We start from the raw sequence: 23,462 nt of genomic DNA on the forward strand, positions 1-23,462 counted from the left end.
CCGCGTTATGGGGTGGCTCCCATAAAAGGGCTGGCATATGAACGGAACGAGGGTTGCGCCCTTTCGCTCCCCGGAAGGGACGTTTACCGCGTGCAAGCCTATCGCTGACCTTCTTCCGTTCCCTTTTTTTTCGCTTTAGATTACAATACGTTCTTGTGGGACTGCTCGTGGTCGCTTAAACGAGTGTTTCGGTTGACTTCGGGGTGGAAGTAGCGAGGGGTGGCTGGCGCGTTGCGAGGAGGGAGAAAAAACTCAAATTCAATTAGTCCCCCTGGAATATTTCGCGAGCTCCTAAATTACACGAGGAAGGGAAATTGGCTTCGCATTAAATCCAGCAGGCTTTAGAATATTCCGTGGACAGTAAAAGTAGCGTTAAAAAATATATTTTGCGAAGTTCTATCATTAGTGGTTTAACACTCGATAAGAAACTACTCGAGCACGTACAGATATTCAGCTTTCGTGGGAGGTTCTTCGCGATAACTTTTGTTCGAGCAATTACTAACGAAGCAGAGACGAAATTACCTACAATTAGTTCCCTGTTTGAATATTTATTTGTTTAGGCGGCAATTACTCGTGCAATAAGCTCGTTAACTAACACACTTGCACATTGAATATCCTACCTCATAATGTTTAACAACAAAGTGGAATATGTGCCACACTCGCTGGCATTGATTACTAATTCACTTAATGCACCTAATCACGAATGGAAGAAGATTAATTATTCTAGCCCCCTATCACTTCTTATCGCTCTGCTTAAGATAACAAACAAACAATTCCTGGCAATTTCCATGGGCCAGAGCGAAAGTTCAATTGAGCGCCTCAATCTTACGCTTAGTGTCTCTGATTTCTCGATATCTTTCGTATCTCGAGAAATCAAGAATCAGATGACACTCCTCGAGAATTCTCAAAAATGCGTCTTTTGAATCTATTTAAAGAGATTCTGGATTATGCAAGAGTTTTATAAGCGACGCAATAGTCTTATCTCTGCTTTTCAATGTTTCTTCTTTAATAGCAACAAGAAACTCGTTACTTAATTCAGAGCACCTTCCGCGCGTTGAATCTTCTCTGCTGATTGTGAGATTTTCCATTTTAATTCCTAAAGGTTCTAATGGCACTAATAAGATTTATTATAAATTGCAGATGCGTTTATACGTTCGCGATTAACTAACAATTCACAATTTCGACTAGCTGGAAATTCATTTCCGAAAATAAATGAGATTTATAATAATTTTTCTGGACTTAAGTTTCTCGCGAAATGAGGAATAAGCGAATATAAAATTTCTCGAGAAATTCTCTAGAAGGAACACTGTTTGCGCTAAATAATAATTCAGAAACAGGATTGCGAAACGCAGCGAATTTGCGTTACCAGCGTCCACGCAAGTTCAGATTCGCGTGGGCTCCGGAAAGCTCGACTGGTATAGGGATTAAGTGCATTAAATTCTCACACTTGGACACGCAGATTTCCAGCGGCGTGCCGGGGTAGCTGCAACCCCCGCTGTGACATTCGTTCGAGCTCGCTGACACCCCCCTACCGATCTGCAGATATACGACAGCCGAGGCCTTCTGACTCCTCTCCTACCGCGCGATTCTCTTCATCTTCCTCTTCGACTTCCCTTTTGCCAGCCACTTCTCCCTTTCCTGTGCTCGTCTTTTATCCATTTTATAATAATCATCCCTCTTTTAGTTGTAGAACTCTTATAAGTCGACTCTTCTAACTCTTGTAGAACTTTTACTGCAGGCCTTAATAATAGAGATATTATTCCTCCCCTTGTGAGTTACGTTCAGCGCTATAATTTCCGTAATTATTCGAATTTCCCCGCGATACATTGTTGTAAATGTTCGCAAAGCATGGCTCTTTCAGAATTAATAATAATAAAAAAATCGATTTCTCGAGATTTCAACTACCCCTTAATCAAGTTCGGGGCATCCCAAAGTCACATGAGAGAGAGAGAGAGATGAAGGGGTAGCTTTGGTTCTATGGCCCAGGGTTAAACGATCGCTTAAACGTGCCAAGGATTACAGGGATCCTCGGCCTCCCTAATCTCGGATTACAGTAGCCCTTCGGGTACTTTAGACGGGATTTCAGGAGGCGTTCGGTGGCCCCTGTCATTATTTGTGTTCGACCACAAAACAAACGGGTTGTTCAGCGTTAACGCGGCCTCAAGTGACTTTTCGACCGCTTACCTGCGGTAATCGCTTCTTTGTCCAAACTCTCCCTTTATTTGCTACCGGACGTGCAGTAGTTTTACCCTGCGGAGCGCGATAATTGCTGTGATTATAAACGTAATGCTGGAGTTCGATGAAATTAAACAATCGCCACTTGAAATCAATTATACTTGACGGGCGGTAGTTACTGTTCAGAAATCGGCGACGTGCAATGCTTAAAGAAGAATCAGGAGCGATGTAAAGTGTAGGTGTGAATGTTCCGCGTTTCTGGGCCAGTGAAGCACCGGAGGGGCCCAGAAGACTTCCACTAACTGCTGTTACTCGGCAACATCAGGGGCATTTCCTAAAGACCGTACTCTCTATTCGACGCCCCATGGAAGCCACTGTGAGTCGCGACTACTAAAAGGAACCGGGGGATCCAGGGGAACAGGAAGAACGCCCGTTGCGAAGACACCGTTAATTTTATTTCGCGTGATTCACCGACTGGCCAATAGGTCAACACTTGCTGGCGTTCCCAGTGTCAACGATTCGCTGCGTTCTGCTTCGAGATAAGCAAGACGATAATGATTCTACCGAAGATAAAGATTGCACCCGTGTGTCACACTTTCAACATATCCATCAACGAAGATTCCTCGTTCTAGCAATACTTAATCCCCTGGTCTCATCTTTGCACAGCTGTTGTAGCAATCAGACCTGTTATTCAGAGCTCAGAGTAGGGGAAAGGTGTCTAAAACGATCCCTCGGGGTAAAACGATTCCTGGCTGCTCCGCGGCTGTTAGTGGTGCTATTTCGTAATATCGATGCGCAAGAGATCAGCTCGTACTTCGTCAAGTGTCGCGCCAAGTGCCGTGTAAATTCCAGCGCTGTGTGTGTTATAAACAAGACGAAATCAAAATTACTGCCTTTTATCTAAGCTAAGCTAAGATAAGGTCTTTTTCAACGTTGCGTAACTTTTGTTATAAATAGCTTAATCTGACAGCTGTTTATATCGCGGATTTAATGACAATTCAATAATAATTTAATGCATCTTTGGTTATCGGATATAATAATTTGACGTTATACTCAACCACTGATTCCTCTCTAGTAGGGTAAAATGACCCCAGGAATCCCAGGGGGTGAGCGAAAAAAATTGAATCTGTGAAGCTGATCTTATTTTCGAATGTTTGTTAGTTGATTTTGAGTATTTATACCCACTGATTATGTACCAAAATTTATCTCAGATTTGATCTTTTTAAAATATTGTTTTAATTTATTATGTTCGCATATTTTTTGACTGAGTTTAATTTCTGTTTTTATTTAAATAAATCAATTCTTTTTAATGTTCGTCTTATTCATTATCAGTAGGTGTAAAATGATCCTAAGGGTAATTTTTCTAAGGATCCCTTATAGGGATCATTTTATACACATACAGTGAGTAACGAAAATGTCCGGACAGTTTTTAAAATTGCATAACTTTTTTAAAATCAATCCAAACGACTTGAGCTTGTTGGAGAAGCTAGAAGGATTAGTTTGCTAAGTGACGTGAGTCGTCGTTTTGAAAGAAATCGCAACTGATCGGAATAGCGAAAAAAATAGTAAAGGTCGTTGTTTCAACTTTTTTATCCGAGCCTGAAAATTTAAAGATCCCGTTTGCAGATTTACGTAAGCAAGATGCGTGCCTAAAATTTCTTCAAATTCGTTTAACGTTGCACTGCGCTGTAAACGCTTAAAGATCGCAGAATAAGATCGAAACTCGCGGAATTTCCAAAATCAGCGAATCACGTCACTTGGCAAACTAATCCTTCTAGCTTCTAAAAAAAAACCCAAGCTGTTTGGATTAATTTTAAAAAACTTATGCGATTTTAAAAAGTGTCTTAATATCTTCGTTACTCACTGTAGGTGTCCTTTAGTATGCCTTCCCAAAACTGCTAATAAAAAATGTAATTGACCAGGTAGCTAAATTTGATCTAAGCCAATAACAAGGTAGATAAACTAACGTACAAAAATTACTTTACTTTTAATTAAATAATGTGCATTTGTATTTTTTATACGAATTACGCCTGAAGGGGATCGTTTTAGACATCCTTCCCCTACGTTGCAGAGTATGTTGCAGATCTTCCTTTATCCCTCCCCATTCCTCGCTCGGAATTGCCACTCTGTCAACAATTTCATCCCCAAGATTCCCCTCCCCAAGGTTTTCCAGCGAATCCGCGGATACCTGCGCCAGGGGAACGCGTGGTCCCCGGGACCAGTGGTAGCCACCGCGGGTGGTCCTGTATATCGGAATGTTTGCCCACGTCATTGTTGCGTATCCGACACTCGATACGTTCCTCCCTGTCCTGGCCCCGTTTAAAAACCGTTTAGCCCCTAATAGCTGCCCCCCGTCCAGTCACCTTTCCTCTACGCAGAGTCTGGGACTCCGGGTCGCCTGCTTTCAGGTGCCTCGGCGACGAGCATCCTCGCGCTCACCGGCACGCCGGGCACACCCGGGGCGCGTTGACTCGCTGATATATGGATCGCTCAACGATCCGCCGTTCGAATTGTCCCGATAGCTTCTATGCGATCCGCTGAATGTGTCGGGACAGCTCCTAGCTGGGAAGAGCTTTCAAAGGAAGAGGCCCTAGCCAAGCAGTTTCCGTGAGAGCTGCTCCCCCCCGCGGCAGACGTATTACGGATAAATATTTTGTAAACGAGGAGGTACGAGAGCCGTGGAGGCGGTAAACGTCGCGGGGCATTCATGCTGGCGCAACTTACACGGAATTACGCTCTTTTTCAGATTACAAGATCTAACATAAGGGAAAGTGGGGTACGCGGGTCAGAACGTCGTAGTTTTTCGTCCAGAGAAGTTTAAAAATTTCGAGTTGAGAAGTTCCCAGGGCTTTGTTAACACGAGAGCTTTGTTTAATTTTTGTTTACTAGGTGAATTAAAATAAACTTAGGTAGAAGTTAATATTTGTTGAAATCACTTTCTTCGTGACTCCCGAAAGAATAGTGATAAAACTTGTATAATTATATGTATGATAATTATATTCCACGCGTTTCTTAATAAGTAAATCCAGAAACTTGCATATTTCCGAGATACCTTTTCCTCCTGCGAGCCAAACAGTCCTTTCAAACAAGGACTCTCATGTTCTGATTCTCTAAGGTCCAATCGAGAGCACTAGGCAGTCAACTCGCTCGAAGACCAAGCATCTTTTTGCCAATTATTCACAACCATATCAATACAAATACCCACTAGTACTTTCTCTTAATGTTTATTTATATTTTAGCCTGCGTACAATTTGGTTTTTGATAATGTGTACACGCATGTGCAGGCATGCTACGATCTTGGGATCGTTGCAGCTCCTGTTCAATCAGTTCCTAGTGCGATACACTGGTTCGCCCATCCAGTTGCCAGTTGGACCATAGTTGCACGCCATGTAGTACCTGTTCCATCCATCAGATTTATAGACGATCTTTCCGCAACCGATCTTCTCGGTGTCCCCCCAGACCACCTGGGTGTAGTGGCCCACATTGTTGATGGTCCTGTTCGCGATCATTACACGAATTTTGTCAGCCAATCGCTCTCTTACTGTTTCTAGAATCGTCGATCACTCTGATCACCGCGGCGTTATCGACTTACGTCAGTTTGTTCACCATGTTTCGGTCCATGTCCTTCACTTCGTTGTACCACATCATAACTACGTCCGACGGTTTGGTATGCTGATCCCCGCTAGTCATCGTCATGCCAACGTTCTGGCCGACGGCGAATCGGTCTGTAATGGGACTCGTTAGAAGCACACAGATGACGCGTGTTAATTAATTAATCAGAGCGCTTATTGACTCGCGCCTTACCGACGCTTCTGCACTCATCGTGCCCGAAATCGCATTGATTGGTCCACCTCTGGGCTACCTCGGCCAACTCATCGTCCCAGGACTGAAAGGACCGTCGCTTTATTAGCGAGCTTGCACGATAATGTTGCTACTCGCAGCCTATGTTTCCTTTCCACAGAATACGAACGCGAAAACACGCCAAGAACTTGGTATAACTTAATGGGCGTAACGAACGCGATAGCTTTCGAAGAATTGAAAGTTCAAAGTGATGTAGGAATTAAAGGTTGGTCCTACTTTTGGAACCCCACTTCAAGAGTAAATCTGGCGACTTTTTAGATGCATGAACATGGTCTGTATTTAAATTTTTGGAGCAGACAGTGATCCGGTAGTTCACCCTGCTACGCGTAGAAAATTGTGGAAAGGCGAGTTCGATGGATTAATCGATTGTGTTGTTAATCGTACCACTGTCTTCATGTTCGAGGCTGCAGGCTGTGGACCTGGGTTTCCTCTTGTCTCTTTGCCAGCGGCCACGAATTGCCGCAACTCATTGTGCTTATTAATGATCTCCATCTTTTCGGCCTGAGTGAATCCAACGGAGGAGACTGGGCCACATGCTGCCGCTGGGTTTGGATTCTACAACGATGTGGAAAACCTTTCGTAGCAATTTCCTATCAAAAAACCACCTGATACTCCTCCTCGCAGGAACGATTACGAACAACACGGTTCACCAAACAGAATCTGTATTAAAGCGCCACCAAACTTTTTTTAATATTTACTAGTCTCGAAACTATAATAACGCATAGGCCTAAAATGACAGAACCTCTGAAGCCTGCAGAAAAGAACTTCGAAACCCCGAAAATTCTTGGCGAACATTTTACTACTCGATCTGTTTACAAGTCAGTGTATCTTTGTTTCAAATACCAGCGGCCATGGCCGTGATGGAAACACCGGTTCCCGTAAGATCACCGAAGTTAAACATCACGGGCGGCGTACTGGGGAAAGATGGGTGACCACATCGCCTGTCTCCCGGTGCGTCGCTGCTGCTGGGACCCGAAGGAGAGAGGAGGGAAAAAGGAAAAATGACTATCGTTCGTTGGGCAACATAAGCGAAATGCTTGAAACACACAGGAAAAAACAAAAAATACAAATACAAAAAAATTTGTTTCAAATTTCAACCCTCTTAAAATCGAAATAACCGTGTCGTGGTAGAGATTATTGGTTTGTTTTTCGTACTGACCGGGTACTTGCACAGGGTTTGCACGCTGGGCGTGCACCGATTCTTGCGGCAGTCGATGGCCAAGTTTGGTGCAACCAAGCAAGCTGCGAACGCAGCGACGAAAAGGAGACCGTTCATGGTAGCGTTCACTTGTTTTTCCCTACAAAACTCGTTACCTGTCTACTGTGGATGGTGTAGTACTAAATCGCGAACGACCACGAGCGTATTTATTAGCCTTCTTATCAGTCGCCCAACTAGGGTCATTAGAGATGTGCGATGCGGCGTCGTGCGATATGACAATACTGTCACAAAAAACTGAGTCACGTGTAAATCTGTCTATACACATATGTTCCGGTGCGAGACCGCAAAGGTGCCGTATCGCTTGTCTGAATTGACACATAATCTGCTACTTTCGTGGCCGATTAAATTTTCCATTTCCCATTCGCCTCGCGTGGCCTTCCTCTTCCCTATCTCATTGCTACCAGCGCAATTTAAAAACAAAATTAATTGCTGGGCAGATGCAGAACTAGCGATAAAATTTTTAATTATTCAAAGAGAAGTGTTCAGTGGGAAACGATTTATCGATTTATTTTAAGTGGAGTATATTTTATCACATCCTTGCGGGTGATGTGTGCTCCTTCTGCTCTTTTTATTAATAGTTAATAGCAGACTTGTGTGTATAGGTAAATGCGTTTGATCGAGGGTCAGTTGCAAATTTAATTAGCCTTTATCGATTTGTTTTAAATAAAATAGCCCCTTGATTCATTGTGAGTTATTAATTATTAATTATATTCTATTATTGTGCAATTTTGTCGCGGTAGCCGTTCGTATATAGCTCCTTCCAATATTGTATCAGCCTTTGCTGATTTCAAGCGACCTGGAGAATAAATATTCCCATTAATGTTGAATTTATTTCACGTTCTTTTTCAATCTGCTGGACGTCGAATTTTTAATACTATATATTTCTAGCATGTTAGAAGCGGTAACAGCTTGTCTCAGAAACCTGAAAAATGACCCGCTTTTCCTCCACCGATAACACTGTCATTTTCTCTGCTACTCAATTCACAAGTTTGCTATTGCTCGCTGAAAAAATATTTTTTCAACAACTAATAATAGGTAGATATTATCTGGCCTCGCATATATGCCAACCACGAACTCGCACTCTAATTCATATCTCTTAATTGACCTTTGAAACATCATCCGCGATATTTATCATAAGTGTACTCTTCACTCAACTGAAAAAAATATGAAAACAACATTGTTAGCTTAAACGACTTTATTTAATTGATTTGAAAATGCACTAAAGACGAAAAAATAATTATTTTCTTGTACTATAATTACGATGGTGACATGTCACTTTAAATAAAATCGTGGGGCAGGATATTGCATAACAGAATATGAATCAATTTAATCCAGAATCAAGCGTAGAAATAAGCGGTGAGAAGCGATGAAACATCCTGCCCCGCGATTTTATTTAAAGGCACATATCACCATCGTAATTGTAGTACGTACTAGAAAATAATTAATTTCTAGTTTTAGTGCATTGTCAATCAAATTAAATAATATCGTTTAACTTAATTTTTTTTATATATTTTTTGTTATGTACATTTTAGTGCTCGAGTTTCGCAACTGAAAGAAACTTGAGGAATTGAAATATTTGTACGTGGTCATTTGTCCGTGATCATTTCTCCATAAATTAGGTATTCACAGAAATCGCGATGCTACTACGTATTACACCATTAGGCAACGCAGCGACATTTTGTCGTTTTCCAGAAGAACGCGAGCGACTGATTCCAACTCGATTGGAGTTGTGGTTATGGGTTAATATTGTAGGGGATGCAATTTTTTCACATCAAAGTATACAAGTTTATTTTAAGTGAATAAGTTTATTTTACCATCTGACTTTTTGCCAGCAAAAAATACATTAGGCATACGGTTTTGCTCCATTTTCCCCTGCCTAAGTCTGATGCTGTCGATGCTGATCACACGAATGTTTTAAAGATTCATTATAGGGACACTTTTTATGACAATAGTGAAAATTCTTGACTGTTATACAACCTATGTGAGCAGAGGAATATACATTCTCCTCCCTGAGGGATTTCTATTCTTTATTTTCATGGTAATAGACATGGTACAGTCCAGGGATCGTTCCGGCTCCTTTTTAATCAGTTCAGGGCGAGGTACACTGGTCCGCTCAACCAGTTCCCTCTTCACAGTGACGATTACGAAGAGAGCACATTTATCTGCCACCCAACTTTTTTCCATATTTAATCTGATTTAGAACAATCAGATCGCTGAATTACGCAACGCGCAATGCCAAATGGTCGCAATGCGAAGAATTTCGAAGTCGATTTGCTCGAAAACGAAGCGCAATATCAGCAAAAATTTTAAACAGACACTTCCTTTGATATCGCGCTTCATTTTCGAGAGAATCGACATTGAAATTTTTCATGTCGCGTCCAGTAGCGTATAGGGGAACCTATCTTAATGAAAATCACGGGGGCGGCGGGAATATTTGGGCGTAAGTGCAATTGACCCTGTACGTATAGTCGTTCTATTGTGAAGTCAGTGCATTTAAAATTTCAACCCTCTTAAAATCGAAATAAACGTTTTATGGTAGACATAACTGCAGGGACCGGTTACTTTTCATACTGACCGGGAACATGCACATGATGTGTACGGCTCTAATGTCCATGCACCGATTGTCGTTGCAGTTGACGGCCAAGTTGGGTGCAACCAAGAAAGCTGCAATCGCAGTGACGCAAAGGAGACCGTTCATAGTTGCGTTCACTAGTTCTCCTCTACTGAACGCGTTACCTGTTCGCTGTGGATGCTGTACTGCTAAATCGCGAACGACCACGAGCGTATTTATCAGCATTCTTATCAGTTGCCCATACAATCTGCTAATTTCGCGCTCGATTAGATTTTCAATTTCCCAACGGCTCGCGTGACCTTCCTCTTCCCTACCTCATTGCTACCAGCGCAATTTAAAAACAAAATTAACTGCTGGGCAGCTGCAGAACTAGCGATCAAATTTTTATTTATTCAAAGCAGGCTTGGGTGTATAGGTAAATGCGTTTGATCGAGGGTCAGTCGCAAATTTAACTAGATTTTATCGATTTCTTTTAAATAGCACTCAGCACGTGGAAAAGCGGCTCCTTGACTAATAGTGAGTTACTAATTATTCATTATTTTCTATTATTGTACCATTTTGTCGCGGTAGCCGTTCGTACCTAGCTCCTTCCTATATTGTATCAGCCTTTGCTGATTTCAAGCGACCTGGAGAATAAATACTCCCTTCAGTGTTTAATTTATTTCACGTTCTGTTTTTAATCTGCTGGCAGTCGAAGTTTTCATTTCATTTTATTTTTATTTTATTTTATTTGTACGGATGACTCCTTTTATATACAAAGGTTTACAAAGTGTTGTCAGAAAATAATTGAATGCTGGTGGCCATGACTCGTCGCGCTTGCAATTTGCAAGAAGTAAGTGGGAACCAAAGAAGCCGAAGTTACGAAGAATATAAGAGAACCACTACTTTTCTGTAACTGAATTTCGCAATCTACTTCTCAGCACTTTTTGCAGACCTACCAAATATCTGCCTTTCTAATCGACGCTTGCATCGATCCACGTTCTACTATATTTGACAAAAAACTTCCCCCGTAAGAAGCACCAGAGTCAATTGCCACTGAAACCCACGAAAACGCCCAAACTAATAAATAGTAATAAACCATCTAGTGCCATAAAACCGCACTCGTCGAAGTTACCCACGTCCTAATTAGCAGCCTTCGAAGTGGACACCAAGTCGAGAGATTATCGTTTTATCACCCACCGTAAACCCTCAACAGTCCAACCCACAATTAATTCTAGCCCAGGAAGACCAACACTCCACAGCTACTGGAATAATTAATCCTACCTGCGATTATATCCACTGTCGCACTTTTCTTACCTGAGTGACGTTCCCGAATCCTCGAGAAGGGATCCCGTAACCTACGAACCCCTTAATCGCCTTTCAAAACGGGAATGGGTAGATCGGAGCTAGTCATTTTGAAAATAAAACATTTATCCCTTTCCTTCCCCCAACAATTACTTTATTATTTCCACGAATAAAACCGCGTTTGCTACAGCACTGCATTACATTGTCGAGCAGCTAGGATCGTTTTACAATCCTACCTGCGACCTGCTCGTCTATTACATCCCCAGTGTTCCGGATGCCTCAACAATGGAATCTTGTCTCGCAACGCCCCCGACGGCCATGGAAAAATGTGGCATCGGGAATTACATTTTTCACCACTTCAGCCCATCATTATACACGCCGTCGGATGAACCGAGTTTTCCTAGCCCTCCCAAGATAGTCGGGACTCCTCGATCTCGATGTCAGGTTGCACAGCCTCGCTGAAATATCGCCTGCTCCTTTCGATCTCGCCCCCGCTCTCGCCGCGGCTCGTTCTTCTCTCTTCTTAATTCTCTGACACGGAAAAAAATGGGGCCCCGGTGGGCGGGTGGCCGTTGCTTGGAAAAAGAGTGAATGGATCGATGTCCATTCACCCGCGCACCTGACTCCCGACTCCGGTCGTGAGAATCGCTTCACAGATTTCTCCACATCTTTTTCTTCGCGCCTCTCCCCCGGCTTCATTCAACGCTGGCGAGCGAACGATTCTCTGCTCCTTGTTTGCGTTCCCGAGCAGAAGCTTGGGGGATCCGTTGCACGCCATAGCGAGCAAAAGAAGAGAAGTGGTCGCAGCGGACACGTAATTGTCCGCTCGAGGGTGAATCTCGGTCACTGGCTCGTACCCATGTTACCGATCTTTACTGCCACGTTTCTTGAAGGGTGCATGGTCCGCGGAGGATAAACAGTCGCGGAGGAATGTCTACGCAGCTTGCGGATAAAGTTGTGCTTGCGCAATTTTTATCTGTACAGTTTGACAGAGAAACTCCAGCAATTGATAAGAACCTCTTTCGATAAGAACTTTGCAACCTTTCTGCACACACGCGACGATTGTTGACCAGGAAAAGAAATTGTTGGCCGAAGGAAGAAGATCGTTAAGGTGATCTCTGTTTCACGCAATCAAGGATCTTCGACAATTACCTATGCTGTTGTTTGAAAGAGGGTAGGCATTCCAAAGCTGGTGGTTCCGCGCGTTGCTGCTCGAAAGCTATTCAGCTTGAAACAGATGAATGGATGAGCGCTAAGGTGCCCACGCCCAAAAAGGGGCACGTTCGACACCTGTCGCCTCCACGCAGTTAAGTCCCATCGATCCTGCAGGCTATACCTGGTCCGAGGCAAATTGCTTGAATGGAGACTCCCGACAGTTCCTCCCCGAGAGCACTTTGGAAACTTAATTTCTTGTCTTAACGCGATAATTACGAGTCGAGTGGGGCTGATGAAAGGCCTTGGTGTTTTCCGTAGCCTTCTATACAATCCCTCAGGTAGAGAAAAACTGACGAGTTATAACACTGCGGAAAATGAAGAAGACGCCTTGGTTAACTCAGTCGCAAATGTTTGTAAATTGTGGATAAGTATTCCTCCCCTTACTATTTTATCAGCAAGTGGCAAGTGTTCGCTTCCTTTTCCTCTCCCATCGTATCTTCACTCTTGGAAACACAGATTCCGCAGGCTAAGCCAACTTCTCTCGCTTCGTGATCTCGCATCGTCTCTGCATCGACCACGGTCTGGGTGTTCTAAACTCGAGGTCGATATTGTACCCGTCGCTCGCGCGGCTCTTCTTCCTCACCCTCAGCCGGAATATGTTCGGATTCTCCTCGACTTTGGGTGGCTCGTCCGCCTCGGTCGTGTAACTAGTCGCGTCGTCATAGGGGTCGTCTTCGCGCGGGCTTGGAAACAACGTGACTGTACGATTCTTGGAGCTTCCAACCGAGTCTTCGTCTTCCTTCGGAGCTTGCTCGGCGGGCTGTGAATCCTCGATGCAGTCGCACGGAGGATCGTACTCCTGGCGAGGAACCTCCTTCTGCGTTCTAATTACCACGCGGTTGTTGTTGATCACAGCTTCGAGCTCCTTGTAAGGCAGCCCCTTCTCCGCGATCTCTGAGCGAACCTTGGGAGCGCAGAGGTCTGAAGAGCTGCCCGAAGGCTTTGTTGGACAGCACGGGGGCGGTTGCAGGATTTTCGGGAGCGAAACCATGGGTTGCAGACGAGGCTTCTTGCAGCAAGAGCATTCTGGACGCGTCGGCAGGCTCGGGCGTTTGGCTTTCGTTGTTTTACCAGAACTGCAGCATGGCGAGCAGGGTGGCTTCTCTTCTTTAGGAGGACAGCCGCATTTGTGAGTGGCCACGATCATTCTCCGGGATTGTTGATCTTATTGGGGAGACTGAAGGGGGTGTCGAAGGTGGGACGTGAACGCGACATGGCAGAAATGTTTCAGAAATATTGACGAGGTGTTGGAAACGACTCCATGACGGAATGTTTCGTTGCGTGCTCTGAACGTATCTGAACTTGCGAGTACTGCGAAGGAGTTTCTTCGGGGAGATCGATGTTTAATCCCTCTAACCCCCTGGCCCCCTAAAAATGTCTCCGACAAGTCAGCTTCTTTAAAATTCAAAGTTCCACGTAACACAGTTATTAAATAAAATTCAGCGATGCATTGCTGCCCGTCGATGCCACCACCGCCCTGCCTTCCAGAGGGCCCACCGCCCGAACAGCCGGACGATGCATTCTCAAAGTACTATCGACAAATCGGGACGACCATGATCGGCAATCAGCTGATAATTCGCATGGAGAGGGAAAAGGGTAAATCGAGGAAAGTCCGCGAGTGGGATCCACCGTGTGACTGCGATGTGGTGGAAATACAGAGGCCCACGAGCAAGATGGGGCCCAGGATACTGAAAGGGGCTGATAACAATCGAATCCTGTTCCGCGTGCAGTCCAGATCTCATCTGGCGACGAGGGATGGAAGCGACGACTCGCCGCAAGCTATCTCCTACGAGGTACTAGAGATCACTATTTCACGTGTATTTAAATACACGTGTACACGTGTATTAAACGTATCCGTATCTCAATCCGTGTATCTTTTAGTACACGGGTACCCGTGCACTATTTCACGTGTATTTAAATACACGTGAATTTAGATACACGTGTATTTATAAATACACGTATATTAACGTATCCGTATTTTGATTCGTCTGATTTTTAATATCTATAGATATCCCAGAACTCTGAGGGATTGCGAAATTCATAAAAGAATTAATGTATTTAAATATATTTACTAGAATAATATGTGGAAAGTATGGTTTTACAAATTTTCAGATTGTAACTAATAACACAATTATAAAATTAACAAGATTTATTTAATCGATTACCTATTTTGATACAAAAAATTAAGGCGCTACTGGTAATAAGCGAGTTTCTTTTTAGGCGCAATGATAATCCTTAAAATTGAAAAACATCACTCGGTTTTATTACACTTGTTGCTTACTTAAGTGACCGCCATTGCCCATTCTCCCGTAGTTAGTGCCCAATTCTGATCAAAATAAACAAATACGTTGATACACGTGTATTTAAATACACGTGAAATAGTGCACGGGTACCCGTGTATTAAAAGCTATACGGATCGAGGTGCGGATATATGTAATACACGTGTCTTTTTACTACACGTACCATACCGTGGTCTCTACGAGGTACAGTGATATTCCAACATTCAATTTTCATCTTTGCCACGGTTCTTTTCGAAAAATTGCAGAAATGAAAGATCATTCGATGGCTTCATTCAAATAAGTCCCTACTTTCTCAACAGTAACTACGTGTTTTAACACTGAATCTAGAATACATCCATCGTGTGCCATCAAAAATGTAAATTTCCGGGAATTAAAGAAACAACCAGGTTCCCTTCACGATGCTCCTCACGTTTTTACTTACGATTATTTTTTACCGTCTTAAAAGCTGATAGAATAAAGCTACAAGTTTGCAAAACGATACGTGTAATACTTGGTTCTGTTTTTAATTCCTGAAAAATTAAGTTTTCTCAGCCGCCACACTATGGAGACCCTTCAAGTCGACGGTTGATTGTTTCACGTGCATTATTTCGTTCGTTCAGGTTGGCGAGTGCAAGGGAGGCCGACGCACAAACGATCAATGCAGAACGTTCACCATTCATCCCGTCCTAAACAGTCCAGGCAGGCAGGAGGTGCACACGGACCGCGTGACCGAAGGGGATGAAAACGTGTTCATGCTGAAGGTGAAGAAGAAGCCCGAGTCCCCCGACCAGCCGAAGAGGAACATCGAGTTAGAATTAAGAACACCAAGACCGCCGACTCCGCCACCGCTGCAGGCAAACCCGAGAGTGCAACTGCTCACGGAGAAAGTCCCGGAGACGAAAAGGGAGGTTGCAAGGAAACATAAGAGAAGAAAATAAGTGATTGCGAATTTCAATGCTTAACTCGCACACTTGCCGCCTTATCATTTTCGTTGCTTCGGCGTGTGAGTACTGATAATTCCAAACTAATGAATAAGAAGCCAGTAACAAGTGTATAAAAGAGAAGAGAAGATTGGTAGGCTCTTTTCGAATATTCCAAGTGTACCCAATAGGACGTTTCTTGGGTTTCCTCGATGATTCGCCACTGAGAGCATCTTCAGGACGCTCAGGGAGCATTCAGGGTCCCTCGAAGGATCTCTGAATGAACTTCCATCGACGTGACTTTCAATGAAGTTCGCGGAGCGCGAACAGGTCTGTAACAGCGCGTAAAACTACGCGAGTCAGGCAGCTCATTCATTGCCAACCGTGGAGAATCGCTTCGCCACGGCCAGACGAGGCCATCTTTCGGCTACTGTCTCCTTTCCAGAGGTTGGACGGTCATCGAGAAGGCCTGACGCTTCTCAATGAACGACTGGAGGAACGTCTCGACGATTGATGACGCCGTGCATCTCCTGAGACCGCATTGTCGCCTCTCAAAGCCTCCTCGTAATTGCCTGTAACTCCTTCACTCGCCTGTAACGCTGCCTCGTAATGATCGAGGTGAATGACGGAGGCTGAATACTGCCTGCCATTGAGAAACTTCGACGGGGACCCTGCTTCTTGCATCTCGACGGCGAAAAGTGCTGGAGAAGTGGAGTACGAACCCTTGGCCGCAGCTTTTACTTCCCCCGTGTCGTTGTTATTTTGGGAAGCAGAGAAGCTGATTTTGTGGCCCTCTGGAGTAAAATTCTTACCCCTTTGACACACCTTTCGGTCATAAGCCATAATTTGTACGGGGGGTATCTACCATTAAATCATAAAATGTCGCTGTTGCTCTCGGTGATTTCAAATCAACGATGTCCCTGCGATTTTAGTAACGTGATAAGAAAAACACTGCTACCCTCAGACTTGTATAGTGTGTCTGGAGTGTTCGTATGCGCGCTATTACTTTTCTAACTAGTGAAAGAGCGAGGAAATAATTCATATGGAAGTTTGTTTGATTTGATTGAGGAAGCTTAATAGAATATAGAGACTTCTCAACATCAATGTAATATTTTTTAAAGTGATCTATATATTTTTATTATTACCACTTTGTTTTGCATTAGAAGTCACGTTCAAAGATGTGTGTGAAAAGTATGTTTGAACAATAATTTACCGGATATCTTTATGAACATTTGTGACGAATTTCAAGTCTGCTAAGGAGGAATTTATTGAGGAATATTATTGAGGAATTTAACATGAAATTATTCAATTCTTAAACGTCCAATTAAATCTTAACATAATTCTATCGAGGTACTTACCTAATCTTTAACTTTCATTTCAATTTAATATAAAATTATCTAATTTTCAAACCTCCAATTAAATCTTAATAGATTCTGATTTAAAAATATTGTTTTTTGGTGAAAATCATTTCATTCATTTGGATTAGCCAGTCATAATGAGCTGAAGCACGTTTCGTGACCCCAGAGTTTACCTCCCGATAGTTTTTAGGCTCCGGACAAGCACACAAAGATATAAACCTTCTGCTTTATATATTAAGATCGACAAGTGGGTCTATTTCATTCTGAACACAACGAGAGCAAAGTCGCCTCGAGGACTCCTGACAATGAGTACAGGAGGATCCATTCACTGTGTGGTAGCTAGGTGTGACAGGATTATTAAAAAAATAATATATAGAAGAAGCAGAAGAGACAGGGGAAGAATACAGAGTCTGGAGGGTTCGTAATCGCGATTGTCGTGGGAGTTCATAAAGGTGTCGTTCGAGCTGTGTGGTCGCCTCGCGCCGGACAATGCCGATGGTCAATAAATTAGGAGGCCACGGGGAAGGACATGCTCTCTCGATGTACGAAAAATAGCGTGACACGTATGATCGTGGCGGTAGGTGGAAAACCAGCCGCTCTTTTTCTACACGACGACGAGGCCCGACCTAAAGAAAACTGTCTGCGGTCACCGGTTGAATAGGACGACAAGTGACCGCGATATTATACGTGGGACGAATCTCTTCCCGAGGGAGAATAGGATCTTCACGCGGGGCAAGATGTCCACCGCGGATGAAAGAGAGGGGCGATAATTCATGGGGCTGTAGGAGAACGTCCCACCTACGAAGCTACCACGGATTTTCGCACGGTTCCATTCAAAGAGGCACTTTATTCTTTCAAACATTTACCAGAGATCGATGGAGACGGCATCGCCTCGCGTAACAACGGAGAAGCCTTCCCTTGCGATACATTTTCAAAGAAGCTTCGATGATTTTATTAACGCAACGAAATTCCTTTCAATATTAATTACAGTTATTAATTACAGTCTATCGTCCAGGTTTATCTTATCATCTTTCTCACCTTGTCCAGCGAGTTCAAAACTCCTGTTCGCGTTTTTCTTTTTGTGTCCCGAAGTATGATCACATCTCTCATATGTCAAAACGTCTTGGTTACGTATGCCTCAGCGCTGGATTTTCCATTCATGTTGTATCGTTCACAAAATACTCTCATCTCATGTCCCGCCTTATCTCTATAATATTCTTCGCAATAATCTTTCTTACCATGGGCCTAATTCTCGTTCTACTCGACACCAAAGCCTCCTTTCCATACCGACGCAACTTGACATCTAAATTTGAATCATCCTTTGCTTATATTTCGGCTCATTACTATAATTCCCTCCCACCTGATATTCGAGGTTTAAATTCGTTTCCTGATTTTAAGTGTAAAGCTCGGCGATATATAAGGTTACATTATGCGTCGCAATAACTTTCTAGCTTCTTAATGTTAGTTAGTTTTTAGTCATTTAGTTAGTTATTTAGTTATGGTTAGGCTTCTAACAGAATTGTACTGCAGCCTCGCCATTTACTTCGCTTGTCTTTATGTATTATTTTCTTCTCTGGACGTGTCAAGTAATAAAGACGAATAATAATAATAATAATAATATCGTACTGCAGCCTCGCCATTTACTTCGCTTGTCTTTATGTATTATTTTCTTCTCTGGACGTGTCAAGTAATAAAGACGAATAATAATAATAATAATAATAATAATAATACAGTCATTCAGCGTAGCATGTCTTACGTTGGAACGAGGTTACTGGTGTTTGCGTAACTTCCAGCTTCCCCGTGGTAATCGTTCCCTTAACCGATGGTACGGTCCAAGAGCGGAGGATTCGTAGGTCCGCGGCCCCGTGGCGTCGTTAATAACGTTAATCGTCGACAATGCGCCGGGACGGAATAAATAAAATCGGCAGGTGGTGGGAATGCGCGAGATCGCCGAGGGTGGTCTTCGGTGGCTGTGTCATTGTGACGATATCCTCACCGCAACCGAAATCCGACGACACGTCTACGTAATATCATCATTATAACACAGATGCACCCCAGGCTCGGGGATATCGTGATTCCGTTTTTATATATTGCGGTTACGCGATCCCTTTGTGCCGCGTCTTCTCTCGAAAAGAGCCGGCGGCAGGACCCCCGTGGAGGGATGGTCCACGTCTCTGCGGGGTCGGGCGATTCCACCGGCGCCCCTGTCGACAGCAACCCGTGATCGGTAAACTCTTGCGGCGTATATCTCGCCCCGTTCTCTCCCCTCTCTCGTGCCGCCGTCACGCGCGCGTTATGCGCGCCGTTCCAAACGGACCTGGGACAAATTGCTCCGCTTCCTATCGCCACGAAGTGTATCAGGGTACCTGTAATTTATGGCGGATGTAATGGATTGCCGGTTGAGGGACGACTGTTTTATCGCTCCGCTTCGGTTGAGCCGCGACCTTTGGCTGCGTAGACCAGATATTGTTTCCTACGATCTCTCTTGACGAGCTAAATCGAAACGGTTAAGGGAACTGCGCACTCGTTTTTCGCGAAAGAAACATTTTCTTTTTAATGTATTTATAAAAAAATTCAAGCAAATCCAGATGCATCTTTTTACCCAATGTTTATTATTATCATAGAAATTGAAAAAAGTTGGTAAACTTTTTAACGTTCGCCTGTAGTTTTCGCGTAATATTGGTCTTAAAAAGTGACGTAATCCAATTTCAAGCTGTGATTCTTGCTTGTTGCATCCGTACTTTCCCGCGGAACCAATGACAACTAAAATTAAAATGGAATTATTAAATTGGTGACCGGGAAACGAAGAATTAATCAATTACTCTGCAAGATTTGATCGCGAACAAATTTTGTACACCTTCATTACGACGAGTTGTCTCTTAAATGAGGAGAAATTAAGACATTAAGAAATTCGCCTTGTTCTCCTCGCGGTGAATCATTCCACGTCGCGTCTTGAACGTAGAAAACCGTTTGTCTATTTCCTCGTCGTTGGGAACGTGCTCGGTCGATCCGGCGCTCGTCATATATTTTACAATTGAAGCGGCGTGTATTTCGCTCGAGCGACGTGTCTCGAAATTGACGGAGGCCGAGCAGAATCATCGTCATTCGGATGGCCCCTAGTGCGGCCCCGTCACCATGCTGGAGCCGTTGATAGTGCTGACAGTGTTGAATTGCTTCTTCATGTTCAGCTCGACCGCGACGACATGCGCGCTATGGTAAACCGCCGCGATTTCTCTGACTATCCTCGCCTTCTCTACCCACCGACGATCGACAGGTGGCAATATCGCAGCCACCGGTGCTGCTACAAGAAGGACCCCGGGCAGCAGGCCGCGAGGCACGCCCTGTCCAAGCTGAAGAGCAGCCACGCCTCGAAGGACCCGAAGAAGGCTTGCAGCTCGAAGCAGGATAACCCCGGGAATGGGGTCGATCGCAGCAAGTCGAACTCGACGGTGAACCGCGACAGCAAGAGTAGGAGGAGGCAGAAGAGAAGCTCGAGCATCAAGTACCCAGTGCAGACTGAATCGCCCAGCGAGGAACACGAGAACTCGATGTAAACGGGCTCGCATCATCTAAGGGCCGATCCAGAAGCACGTCCCTAGTAGCATTTATTGTTGGCATTTTGATGGCCAACTAATTCCCAACCTGGGGATAACATGGGCCAACCAGAAATGCTATAGTGCCTATCCGAGATATAGTGACTTAGGTGTGAAGTCCTTCGGCGGGGTCTTACCCGACACCCTGCTGGGTACTGGTCGCTAAACGTGCCCCCCTACTACCTCTTGCAGGACTGTAATTAGAGAAGACCAGGACAAACCCGAGGCCCTAACAGAAAATAAAACAGATATTGAAGATACGATTTATCATTATTAAAAGACTAAGCTTTGCTACTAGATTAAGCTTTGCTACTGGCTATTAAAAATTGTCTCATATTAAATACAAATACATTTTGGTAAGGCATATGTACTGCATTAGAACAGAAGTGGAGAATTTATGAATCAATATAATAATTAATCAAAGCTTAATCTATGTCTTTTAATAATGATAAACCGTGTCTTCAATTTCTGTTTTATTTTCTGTTAGGGCCCCGGTTTTGTCCTGGTCTTCTCTAAATGCAGTCCTGTAAGAGGTAGTAGAGGGGCACGTTTAGCGACCAGTACCCAGCAGGGTGTCGGGTAAGACCCCGCCGAGGGACTTCACACCTAAGTCACTATATCTCGGATAGGTACTGTACTAGGGGTAGTTCTCTTTCCAACGAGGGGCACTTCGTGGGTCGTGTTTTAGGGACATCGCGGGCGAGTGGCAGCTCGAAGAGAGAACGAGGATGTCAGAGGCGTCGCAGACTGGCAATGACGTTAGGCCGGCGGTGGTGATGGAGTACTCGACCGTGCAGAAGATCGTGCAGATTCTCGACGACGACGCGGACCTGCTGACCACGAGAATGGCCATCAAGGACCGCCAGGCCAAGCAACACGCCGAAGAGAAGAAAGCTGATTTAGACGCTGAGATTAAGGACAAGCTCGAGCGTCCATCCCTGATTGCGTATACACCGTCCGAGAGCTAATCTCATTGAATGTTGTACGAAATAAACGACAGGCTTTTTTATAAAACATTTGATTTATATTTCGTTTATTTTCAACGGGGTTTATTCAATTATCGAAGGCTGCTTATTTTAGGCTTTTGGCATCTTCGATTTTAAAGAGTCGCAGAAGTTCCTCGTGCATTTAGTCAAGTATTATCAAGCTTTACAAATGCGGTTCTTCATGGTAGTAGAAATTTTCTCCTTCGTGTAACCCGCGTTCTTTGAAAGATGGTTCTTGAGGTACTCTTCGTTGCTTGGAGTTCCTGCGCAATCTTTCGTCTAATGATAGATTTCTAGGTGTGCGAGGTATCGAAGGGTCGGTGGAGCTCAGATGGCATTGGATAATCCGTGAGATTTTGGGTTTCTTCCCTGGCTTTTTCAACTCGCAGCACTCGCTGGAATCGACTCCCCTGGGGCAACCAAAGAGTCTTGGGAAACTTTAAGACGATGGATAAATTAGCGGACGAGGTTAGTCGTAACTTTCTGAATGGTTTTACCAACTGGAGAAGAGAATGCACCAAATGCAGGTTATGCAAGCGCTGTTGCATAGAGCGAGGCAGTCCAACATTTCGCAGGCAGTCCGAGCCCTTTAATTTCGTTCCTTGTTTCGATTACATTTCTGGGTAATTCTACGGGTTTTAGAGGCGACAGGATTTCCTGCGTTGCGTCCTGTCGGCGAAGCGTTGCAAACTTCCGTCGACAAGAGTGTCATCTCGTGCGAGGTGTATTGACTAACACTTCAGGATGGTTTTCGGGGGGAAGATAAAAAGAAACTGAACTGACTGTGAAACGTCCTCCGCGTTGTTCAATGTCTGCGTTGTTTTCGCACTTCCCTCGCCTTTTATTCTTTGGCAATGCACAGGCTAGCCTATTCCACGCAAAACTACGTGTATTTTTCTGCAGAAGCTCAGACTTCGTCGAAGGTGCTTCGAATTATATTATTTCTTTGAGGAAAATTCATCACCAAGCTGATAGAATTTTTTTCCTGATTCGAGAAAGAGAAATGAAAATGTTTTTGCACACGAGAGTACACTTGAACATTCAATGCTCAATTATATCTAAAGGGACATTTAATTGAAGCAAACGTAGGATTTCGAAATTTAAATTCCTAGAGCTGCTCTTCGAGCTTTTAAGAAGACAGAAGGAACGTTCCCACGAGACACTTTGGATTCATTCTCCAGTGTCGATAAGTCGGAACCAAGTCACGTAGCAATACTAATGGACGTTATTACGAAAATCGTGCACGCGACGGAGCTCGCACGCGTCTGGAGAAAATCCTAAGCGTTCGAAGACATTTTTCAATCGGCCCATCGGTTTTCATTCGCGACGGTAGAGGTAGGGATGGACAGAGCGTGTTTGAAAATGTAATCGAAGGAGCTTATCAACGTGTAATCATATTTCTACTCACATGCTAAATTTATTAGCATATTAATCGACGGTCATGTAACTCCATTTTATACGATAGATCATTTGGAAATATTCTCTAAATAGAGAACGAAGATTTGAAACGACATTTCAATTCAGAAGATACAATTTCCGAGGAGGATAGAGACGTAGATTAGATAACGTTAGTAGTTTATTAGATACTTCGATATTCCAAATTACCAACAATATTCCAAATATGCTGCACTTCCCGTACTAAAAGTCGTACACCACACTTCGTCGCAACAACAGACGTAACGAGTTGCATTAAGGGGGTATACCCGTTTGAACCCTCGGAAAATGTATACATTTTGTGGATTTTTTTACAAGTCAACGGTTTGATGCAGATTTCCCGTTTTTTAACTATGTTTACATAGTATTATGAACTACTTATAAAAAAAGTTTCAGTTAAAAAACTATTGTTTTTCGGAAGTTACGGATACATGTCCGAAAGTCTCTCGATTTTAGACGGCTAAACGGCGGCCCTAAAAACTCGCGCTACGTTCAACCAATTTACTTCAAATTTTGCATGCAGAATCATAATAAGATTCCGCATCGTCCAACGAAGGCTTTTTTTA

At 43.7% G+C, this 23,462-nt stretch overlaps 4 protein-coding genes across 5 annotated transcripts; 2 read left to right on the forward strand and 2 right to left on the reverse strand.

The window, feature by feature from the left end:
* Positions 1-5,383: 5,383 nt before the first annotated feature.
* Positions 5,384-10,067, reverse strand: LOC143373837 (venom allergen 3-like). Of its 2 annotated transcripts, none has more exons than XM_076821433.1 (5): positions 9,831-10,067; positions 6,421-6,591; positions 5,980-6,061; positions 5,768-5,900; positions 5,384-5,670 (listed from the first exon to the last, which is right to left on the reverse strand). In XM_076821433.1, exons 1-5 carry the CDS (start codon positions 10,050-10,052, stop codon positions 5,499-5,501), a joined length of 780 nt encoding a protein of 259 aa, XP_076677548.1. In that variant the 5' UTR covers positions 10,053-10,067; the 3' UTR covers positions 5,384-5,498. The 2 variants fall into 2 exon arrangements, with proteins under 2 accessions (XP_076677548.1, XP_076677549.1); XM_076821434.1 differs by lacking the exon at positions 9,831-10,067 and adding an exon at positions 7,196-7,386.
* Positions 10,068-12,162: 2,095 nt separating this feature from the next.
* Positions 12,163-13,722, reverse strand: LOC143374129 (uncharacterized). The gene has a single exon (XM_076822035.1). It carries the CDS (start codon positions 13,471-13,473, stop codon positions 12,793-12,795), a length of 681 nt encoding a protein of 226 aa, XP_076678150.1. The 5' UTR covers positions 13,474-13,722; the 3' UTR covers positions 12,163-12,792.
* Positions 13,723-13,771: 49 nt separating this feature from the next.
* Positions 13,772-15,543, forward strand: LOC143374206 (uncharacterized). Its single transcript, XM_076822141.1, has 2 exons — positions 13,772-14,143; positions 15,241-15,543. Exons 1-2 carry the CDS (start codon positions 13,772-13,774, stop codon positions 15,541-15,543), a joined length of 675 nt encoding a protein of 224 aa, XP_076678256.1.
* A 4,429-nt stretch (positions 15,544-19,972) lies between these two features.
* Positions 19,973-21,752, forward strand: LOC143373851 (uncharacterized). The gene is made up of 4 exons (XM_076821458.1): positions 19,973-20,098; positions 20,158-20,433; positions 21,165-21,591; positions 21,624-21,752. Exons 1-3 carry the CDS (start codon positions 20,019-20,021, stop codon positions 21,442-21,444), a joined length of 636 nt encoding a protein of 211 aa, XP_076677573.1. The 5' UTR covers positions 19,973-20,018; the 3' UTR covers positions 21,445-21,591; positions 21,624-21,752.
* The last annotated feature ends 1,710 nt before the right edge of the window (positions 21,753-23,462 follow it).

Source organism: Andrena cerasifolii, chromosome 10 (genome assembly GCF_050908995.1).
Source record: "Andrena cerasifolii isolate SP2316 chromosome 10, iyAndCera1_principal, whole genome shotgun sequence".
NCBI lineage: Eukaryota > Metazoa > Arthropoda > Insecta > Hymenoptera > Andrenidae > Andrena > Andrena cerasifolii.